The following is a 10,007-nucleotide window of genomic DNA, read 5'->3' as shown; positions in this document are numbered from 1 at the left end:
TCACCCTGACATAGTTGAACATTTAACTGATGAAGTTGCAAAATTTAGTGGACACCAAAGAATTGTTGGGATACTTCATGATGAAATAAGGATCAAAAGTGATTTAGTTTATGATAATAATTCAGGAAAATTGATAGGATTTGTTGATTTGGGAAACATGAACAATGATTTATCTAAATTGGGCTCAGAGCATTCTAGTGAGAAACAGTTAGCTAAGTATGTTCTTGTTATTATGGTTCGTGGTGTATCTAGTAGTTTGAAGTACCCCTTAGCACACTTTGCAACAAACGGAATATTATCAGACCAATTGTTTTGTATCTTGTGGGAAGCAGTTGAAATATTAGAACTCGATGTTGGTTTGGAAGTAATGTTTATCACCAGTGACGGTGCTTCCCCAAATAGAAGATTTATTAGACTTCATAAAAGTAATGACAATGAGAATGGTGTGATTTATAAAGCATGTAATGTGTTTTCACCAAATTCAAGATACATATATTTCATAGGTGATGTCCCACACTTGTTAAAAACAACCAGAAACTGCTTCTCAAATTCTTATTCACATAAAAAAAGTAGACAGATGTGGAAGGATGGTTATGATATATCCTGGATGCAGATTGTGGACTTATATAAAGATCATTGCTCTGGATTATACAAATTGTGCAATAAGCTTACTCCCCAACATATTAATGTCTCTTCATTTGGAGCTATGAAAGTACGACTCGCTGCCCAAGTTCTATCTTCAACTGTTGCCAATGCACTTGAACTCATGTATGACAGTAGAGTGCAGGAAACAGTAAAGTTTATTCGGCACATGGACAAATTCTTTGATTGTCTGAATTCTAGGAATTTAGGAGAAGGATACAGAAAACGAAATGACAATTTAAAACCTTTCTCTTCATGTGCCCCGTCTTAATTACCTGCTTGAAGATTTTCTAGGCTTTTTTGAAGAATGGAAAGTCAGTGTTGAAAACAGAAATGGAAATTTCACAACAGGTCAAAGGAGCAAAATGATGCTGAGTTACCAAACACTGGAAGGCCTTGAAATGACTGCTAAGTCAATTGTTTGCTTGGTACGTTACTGTCTTAATAATGGAATGGATTTTGTTTTGACTGAAAAATTTAACCAGGATCCAATCGAACAGCATTTCGGTATCCACAGAACCAGCAATGGATGCAATGCAAATCCAAACTTGAATCAATTTAACAATTCAATGGTGAAAATACGTGTTGTTGGCAGTCAAGCAATCGCCCCATTTAGAGGAAATACTAAACGGCAGTTACTACTTCCTACAATAGATAGTACTCCTTTACCAAAAAAGAGAAAATCTTTGCCATAACACAGTAATTAAATTTATTTAATAGTAAAACTTACTGTGTATGTGTCAGCATGTGTTGATTAACTCAAAGCTAAACAAACTATTGTAGCGGTCAGATCATTTAATAATATGAAGGGACTCTTAAAAATGTTAATTTAAATACAGTGAAACAAAAATATACATCATTAGCCTATCCCACCAGAATAAATATATTTTTGTTTTATATCAAGTAGTTTAAACATGTACCAGCATCTTTTGTAATAATAGCAATGTATCAACTTTTCTTTAATCAAGATAATATGGTATTTGTATGGTGTGTGAACACAATGTATGGAATAACAAACATAAATCTCTTTATAATTTATTTATAAAATCTTTATTTCAACAGGCTTCTAGCCATTTATGATTGACAAACATTCACAATCAAAACTTGTATAGTTTAATTAGAATAAAAGTGTGAACATTTAATAGATTAAATCATCAAATTAACACATTTTATGTGTAGTGTTATTCTGGTAACATTTTAAGAGTATAAATCTTTATCTTATGAAATATTTTCAGAGTTGAACACATGTATGTCTATGTATTTCACTTACACCCAATATTCATGACTATCTTAATTAATGTTTGATTTGTCTTTGAGGACATGTCGCATTGACTTTGTTGACTCATCTGATTTTTGCAGTTTCTCTTTTAACACTTTGGCAGCTGCATGTCCACGCACTTTTAGGAACAAGTCAACACAAAACTCAATTAAAAAAGGAGCCTGATTTCCTTGGAACAGCTGTTCACTATAATGTTTCACCATATGGTCTTCCAAGATGATTTCTTTAATTGTAGTATATATGTGAGACGTAACATGCTCTTCGTCAATGTTTTTCCTGACAATGAGTTCACACGAGCGTATGAAGAGAAAAAAGTTATCACTGGGTACCTTAAGCCCACCTCGATTTACTTGTTCTGTCCATTCAGAGAATTTGTTCACAAATGTTTTTTCTGAATCTTTATCGTTTTTTACTAGCTTTGCAATCATTTCATCATCTAAATTTTTCTCAAGCTGTTTGTTTGTTACAATTTTTTTAATCATGAAGCCAGATATGTAAAATAAAACTGACTGTTCAGTATGAGAAAGAACTATTTCTTTATCTTGAATGATTGCTTTTTCATAAACTTCAGTCCTTTTATGAATTAAATCTTGTATCAACTGTCTGTTCAATGTTGCTACAAACTGCTTTAGTGGCACATTAGAAATTTGCAAAGACTCCAAAATTTGTATCAAGTTACTGATCAAAGATTCATCATGAAACAACTCATAATACTTGCTTAACAAAACTTCATTAACATTGTTATCACTGTCTGCTGATGAACTGAGAACTTTGTAATATAGTGGATCAAGAGCTTTAATAAGAAGTTGTTGTACATAAGTGTTTTCCTTTAATGATGATCCAATAGAAACAATGCCTTTACCATAAACTGATGATTTAAGGTTTCGAAATCTGTTGTTGCACACATTCTTCAGTGATGAATGAAATATTTCTGTGAATACTTTGCTGAAGTGTTCTTCATCCATTGTAAATGAATTGACCTTTGTCTTCCTGTTTTCTGCATCAAGGCGATAAGCTGAAGCTGCAATACATAGAGAGCTTTATAAGAAATTAAGATCATTTAACACAGTTTAGTTCCATGATTAAAGCTGCATATCTGCCAAAATATTTCAAATAAATTAAACTTGAGAAAAGAATATTTGAATGGAAAAGAAAAGTTTTTTTTTTTCATTTTGTGCATACATTGTACATGTATATAGTCATTTTGTCTCGGTTCAAAAACTTGTGCATTTTTTTGTAAATGGAAAAACTTGTATATATTGTTAGTTTTTATGAAAACTTAAAGGGACTCCACTGAGGTTTTTTGACATGATGAGACTGGAAACATTTTTTTCCAGATAAATGGACCATTTGAAGTAAGTTTAGACCACTAATCTTTGTGCAAAATTTCAGAACGTTCGCACACTTAGTTCTTCAGGAAGAATTATTCAAACTGTAAAGAAATGACCCAAAATGAAAGACGTTAAAACGCTTTTCACACAAAACGGGCTAAGAAAGCATAAAATATGATTAATTTATTTCGAAGTATATTTCAATTCAAATGTTATGTTTTTAGGCTTTTAAACCTCAGTGGAGTCCCTTTAAGGTAGTTTTCATGCTTTTTATTTCGATTAATAAAATACACAGTAACCATTATTTAAGATGTAAATAAATCATGTATATTGCTCATGTTAATACTGAAATGTGTGCAGTAAAAACCTTGATCATCATCATATTGTTGAAATGTGAAAAAAAAAATGTTTTTTTTTTTTTCATTTTTTTTTGTATGAATTGTATGAATTTAAGGAATCTGAAACTCCTTAATGTCTAAATTATCCTTGAAGTTCTATCATATGAATGATTGAAAAATTTACAAAATTATGTATCATAATCTATAATTAACTGCATTTTTAATGATCAATGCAATCACCAGTCAATATTATTTGTTTGCTACCTTTTTCATGTGGTTAAAATTTACTTCAAATATTTCACAATTACTGATAAAGTAAAAACATTTCCAACAATTTAATTGCACTTTTTTATGTTTAAGGGTATAAAACTATATTTTTAACATTTTTTTAAGCTGTATATCTCCAGATGACCCAAAATATTTCAAGGAATTAAAATTGGAAAAACCATATTCAGGCAAAATAATGACAAAATATTAAAGTATTCCAATAGATATCAAAACAAGCTATATGACATTTCTTAAAGTTCCAGCTTAAATTTCTAAATTCTATATATTTTGGCTTTTTTTTTCATTTCACAATATTTTCAAAATTTTCATAAAAATTAGGATGAATCTGGAGGCATAATGTTTTAAGTAAAAGTACAATGTTCTCATAGTGTTATGATATTTCATTGAAAAGTATTTCATTGAAAAGTGATAACATGAATTTCTCCATTATTTAACACACATGAATTTGTATGGAAATTCACATTAATTCTGCGCCAAAATATACCCTTCTATTACTATTTAATTAAGTGTTGTTTTTTTTGTCGCATGTTATCTCATTGTGAAAAAAATGGATAATGTTACTATTTAATCATGATATTTTTTTTGCAATTCAAGACATCAACTATATATATATATAGCTTTATACTTTTTTGTATTCCAATTATGTTTATATTTGTACAATTAACATTCATGAGACGAATATTCATTACATGAAATAAATATTTTAATGAATCGTTTGTTAGGTGTAATATTTTGATTGGGTGTTTTATGTTTTATTTTTCTCCAACTAGGTAGTCCTTCATGCTACCTAGCTCTTTAATAAAAGAGTCAAAGAAATTTAATGAGTCACTGGTTCATTATAAAAATCAAGGGTATTGCCTACAGGTCCGATGCATGTATATACATACAGAAATGTCACATGACAAATGGGTCGAAGCTGGAACTCTAACAATGGGTATGCAGGTTGATGACCAGTATGACGTGGCCATTGCAAATATGAATCTTAGTTGTTATACTATTTACAATTGAAAAAGACCACAGTAAGAAACATTGCATAAAAAAGTTTTTCTAACCTTTAACATTCTTAACTCCATGTTTATTCCTTAAATGTCCTCTAATACCCGATACAGAATTATATGACTTATCACACTGATCACATACATAAGTTTTTCTTTTATCATCTTTAGATTTTACACTTATCTTATCCTCATCCTCAGAATTTTCATATTCACTAGCTGTAAATTCACCAAGAAAAAAATCTAAATCAATATCCTCAAAGAGAACAAAATCCGATTTTCCATATGCCATATTGCAGTGTATCAGTATGTATAAATTTCATATATGAACATTGCATCTTAAATGTTATCTTTTTATGAAAAATTTGAGTTATAATTTATAATTAAAACTGTCATTCAATAGCATATTTTAAAAGGGCATTATTGTGTGAAGTTAGAAAACAATCTATTCAAAAATGAAGATTAAAGCTAAATAAGAACATAATTACAAATATATGTGAAAAATATGTTTAAACATCAAAGATTATCAAAGGCCATGTTGAAAACAAACATGAATAAAACAAAGGTCAGACATTTTATTAAACCAAAAATTATTACATGTTATAAACATGTTTATAGCAGCCGTACACTTTAATTACATAAATAATAAGTCCCAATACAAAATAATTTCTATGTTTATTGACACATTTGACATAATTATATTCTATAATTAATATAAACCATGTAATTAAAGCTATAATTGAAATTTAATGATTAAGTTATTTCTGAACGTATTTTAATTACAAAACGTAAATTTTCTATAATAATTAAATATGGTAAATTACTTTTCTGTATCTGTTTCATATTTATAAATTTTTAAAATTGATCCAATGAAAAAAGTATTTAAGAAACCAACAACCTTTTTTTCCTACTATTTTGATTGCCCACCTCCCAAAATCACCGGAAAATTTATGCACGGAATATATCCGATCAACCCGGCATGTACCGTGATTACGGCGTTTAAACACGGCGCTTATCGATCGATCGATTCCAATTGGACACCAACATTGGCACTGATAAGAAAGCGCGAGTAACATATCCCGTTATAGTACATCCCAGATGACATGGTAATTATTAATTTGGTCTTGTTATTATGTGTTATTTAGGTTTTCGAATTTGTTACAAATTACAAAGAATAATGTATTTATTATGGACTAATTTATAACATGGTTAATTTATAATTTATATTATATTACATATACCTGGTCTAAAATTCTTTTTGATAAATTTACCATTTGTAATATTTATACAACCCAAGCATTTTTCAAATTAATATGAGGTACAGAACTAAATGTGTATAGCATATAAGTACTGTGTTTAATATTAGGCCTAAAAAAAAAATTGTTTTGTTAGGGTAACATGCTCTCAAGGAATAGGTAGGGTAGGTCGGATTTTTTTTTTTTTTTTTTTTTTTTTTTTTTTGAAATTTAGATATGGAAATTTCTGACATCCCTCCCGGGTGGCACAAATACATCCCTTCTATGTTTTCAAAAGACATTTCAGGTGTAACAATCTTAAACTCTCAGCGTTCTTCTGGTGAATATCACACGCAGTTTTACAAATATTGACGATGTGATCCGCCATTTTGTAACTAAGAGCGGCGTTAAAACCTGTACCATACCCAGGGCTCATCCTGGGGGGAAATTTTAGGGAGAAGTGGCTTCCTCGTGAAAAATCGGCAGAAGGGAAACATCCCAATGTTTATGCATTAATATGCATGGCTATACATCCTTTAACTAGAATAGAAACACAATCTATTTATCAGCTATTTATAAGCTTTCTCATATATTTTTGATAATAATGTGTAAGAAAACTATGATGAATAAATTAACTTTATATTTTTACTTTCCAGATAAAGTTACAATGGACAATGATTAATAAAATCTGTCTATCCTGTTCTGTTTACAGAAATTTCTTTTATGATCTTCTATGTTGTATTGTCATATTTATGTGCATATAATTATGCTTATAAAACAATTTTCAAATATCGAGGAATATGTAAAATATGTACTGCAAACATTTGTGCACATTATATTTGATAACTAAAATTATATACATTCATTTCTTATTGAAAAATTCGACTGAGAAATTATAGAAAATAAATTTCTAATTACCTCCCTTTATTTTCATGGAATGTTAAACTCGGTAATATCTTTATAAATAATGCTTTTTGAAATTTACAATATTAATAAATCTTAATCTGAGCGTCATATTTATGACATTAAAACAAATATGTATATATTGAAACAATAAGAACACTTCTTTCCTGACAAATTTTGTTGTTATATACATGAGCACATGATATACGACCGATATGTCACATGCCGATCATGATTCGTAGTTTTAGGATGTCGTGCCCACGTGCGTACAAGCTGTGTCAAATTTGGCATTTCTACAAAGATAACAATGCAAAACACTCTCACTGTCTACAACATACCAATCATAAGATTTTTGCGAATTGACTAACAGTTTTGTGATAGCCGTGAAAAACCCATTGGACATCGCCTTTACTTCGGTTAAACACCGCGTGTATATCAATTAGGGAAGATTTGCACGTGTTTAGATGATCGGAAAAAAATTAATCTATAATTATCGCCAAATCTCGTATTAAACTCGCAAAATATACCCGTTTCGGGCCGATGCTCTCATTATTTACTGTTTAGAGTAGGCGGTCTATCGCTTTGCATACAGGTAGAGGGGTAGTATATAGCTATGCTCTGATTGGATAATGATAATTAGCAGTCGTCATATGGGCGGATACAATCTCTGCTCTTTACATCGGCAAGTAATTACTCTTTGGGAATTAAGATCTTATCGGCGATGTTGACTTCTCTTTGATCAATTGGGAGAGCGAAATGGAAATATACACAGCGAAATTTTCGCCTGAATTGCCCTTCACACTGCTCATTGAGTACCTCAATAATACGGTATTTTCATGGATTTTTTTTTTTTTTTTTTTTTTTTTTTGGACACGAAAAAAACGGTAGGGTCGGCGCATATTATTAGGTAGGGTCGGGTGACCCGAACAGAACAATTTTTTTTTTTAGGCCTTATCAATCCATAAGTAAAATGCTTTGAAACCGTTGTAAATTATTTGTTATTAACTATGTAACTGTGAGTATGTACATATTTTGTTGTGATCAGGGTTCTCGGGGACGCTTATTTTGGAGTCCCCGTACGCATGTTTATTACAGCTGGACGCAAATATTTCAGAGCAAGGATTCCACGTACGCTTAATTTTGCCTGGGGACGCATATACATTACTGATTGTTTACAACCACAAATACATCAGCGCGTGTCAGTCTATAGGTAGGCGGTCCTATGCACATCGACCCGTGAAGCGATTAGCCAATCAGCGAAAACGCTTCCGATCATTATCACGCAATAGTGATCAGACTAATGTATAGTACATGTAATAACTGTACCAGATATAACACGAGGTGATAATTTTATATCTTGATTAGAAATTAGCAAATTTTACCGACAAAAGAATAAAATTATTGACTATTTACGCCGCAAGTTTAAAGACTGTTTTCTCAAATTACAAATGGGTGTAGGCTTAATTTTGAATGATTGTCGAATATTTTCGGCAATTTCTAGGTAAAATTTTGCTTTAGTTTCATTCTTGCAAAAATTAAGAATTTAAGATATTGTGCCGAAATGCCAGGACGACAAACCAAAATACGCATACGCTTTTCTTTGATATTTAGATTCTATCCGAAAACTGATCCCGAACATCGGCGATTTCACGTTCGCCAGAAACCTTAAAATTTCGCAAAAATTCTCAGTTTCCAAGCCAAACATGCGAATGAATTGTTCCTTTATTATTTAATCAACATTAAATCTTTAAATATCGATCTTCAATTTGCCCCCTTTTGAAGATATTTGCTAAAATAATTGTCAATCGGATGAATCTCTTACACACTGTGTGAAGCTGTACACGATTTTCCTATTCATTCTGTGCCTATATACATTTACGTTTTTTTACAAATATAAACTTTTTGTGTTTAGAGTGGACTTATTTAACCAGAATAAAATTTGATTTGGTATAAAAGTGAAGAAAAAAAACGATTTCCATGTGTTGATGCATTATAATGAAATAGTTTCATAATAAATATTAACAACAAAACAATAATTATACTATGAAGTTCAGAGTTTCATTTGAATAACTATAAACTTTGGAAGTCTCTTGAAGATTCATAATATCAGCAATGCCATTGTGAGCATTGAATGACTAATCTGTAAACATATTAATTGCGACGCGCTTTTGGACTCCAACTTTTTCAGGGTTGGGAGTCCATGGACTCCATGTTTTAAAGTCCTAGTGAGAACCCTGGTTGTGATCATCATGCAGTACAACAAATCAGTGGCTCATGCTGTTAAAAAAAAATTTTTGAATGGCAAGTGATCATCATCACACTTTATGCCATTCAGAGACTGATATTCCACAGAGGAGTTTCATGTGTATTATCAGACTTCCCCAAAGTTAAAAAAAAAGTGCCAAAAATTCAGTCTGACAACCCATGAAAGTCTGTCAGACCGAAATGAAATCTGTCAGTCCGAATGAAATTAATTAAAATCAAAGGAAAACTTGTGTTTGTATTTCTAAGACACTTTTCAGTTTTAATTTTTTTTGCCCTAAAAATCGGCAGTCTGTACAGCGCATTTTCACCTCCTCCCTGTCGTACTAGGGGTGTAACAATACAGCAAAAACCGTATTGCAATATATTGCCATTTTGCTGAAGCGTATTGCAATATATTGCAATACGTATTGTCGTGTATATGTTTTGATGTAAAGATGGAGTAACATTTATATATTATTATTATATGTATATATTTTTAGTAGAAACTTAATAAAAATGTAAGGAATAAATAGAAAGTAGTGTCACACAATTTGATAAACAAAACTAGTCGCGTGTAACCTTTCACATCTGGGCCGCTTATGTAAATTATGCGGCCGCTTATTGACTTTTAAGTGTACTAGTTGTCGGATACTTTTATCTTACGTTGGCGCCAACAAAATTTGCCAATTAAAGATTTTATGTGAAATTTGTACAAAATTAGAAGGCAATTAATTGAAAATTATGATTTTTAT

The 10,007-nt window shown here is 30.8% G+C and overlaps 1 protein-coding gene across 1 annotated transcript; it reads right to left on the bottom strand.

Annotated features, from left to right (window-relative positions):
- Nucleotides 1-1,670: 1,670 nt before the first annotated feature.
- Nucleotides 1,671-6,006, bottom strand: LOC132713138 (uncharacterized). The gene is made up of 2 exons (XM_060695613.1): nucleotides 4,931-6,006; nucleotides 1,671-2,942 (listed from the first exon to the last, which is right to left on the bottom strand). The coding sequence occupies exons 1-2, from the start codon at nucleotides 5,163-5,165 to the stop codon at nucleotides 1,933-1,935; spliced, it is 1,245 nt and encodes a 414-aa protein (XP_060551596.1). The 5' UTR covers nucleotides 5,166-6,006; the 3' UTR covers nucleotides 1,671-1,932.
- Between the last annotated feature and the right edge of the window lie 4,001 nt (nucleotides 6,007-10,007).

Source organism: Ruditapes philippinarum, unplaced genomic scaffold (assembly GCF_026571515.1).
Source record: "Ruditapes philippinarum isolate M1 unplaced genomic scaffold, ASM2657151v2 ctg23519_1_1_1_1, whole genome shotgun sequence".
Lineage (NCBI taxonomy): Eukaryota > Metazoa > Mollusca > Bivalvia > Venerida > Veneridae > Ruditapes > Ruditapes philippinarum.
Note: the sequence above shows the minus strand (reverse complement) of the source record. Positions and strands in the feature narration are given on the sequence as shown.

Excerpts from the sequence above, each read along its gene's own strand:
- LOC132713138 (XM_060695613.1), bottom strand. The coding sequence starts at position 5,165 with ATGGCATATGGAAAATCGGATTTTGTTCTCTTTGAGGATATTGATTTA. Across the intron at positions 2,943-4,930 it reads TGGAGTTAAGAATGTTAAAG|CTTCAGCTTATCGCCTTGAT; the intron begins GTTAGAAAAACT and ends TATGTATTGCAG.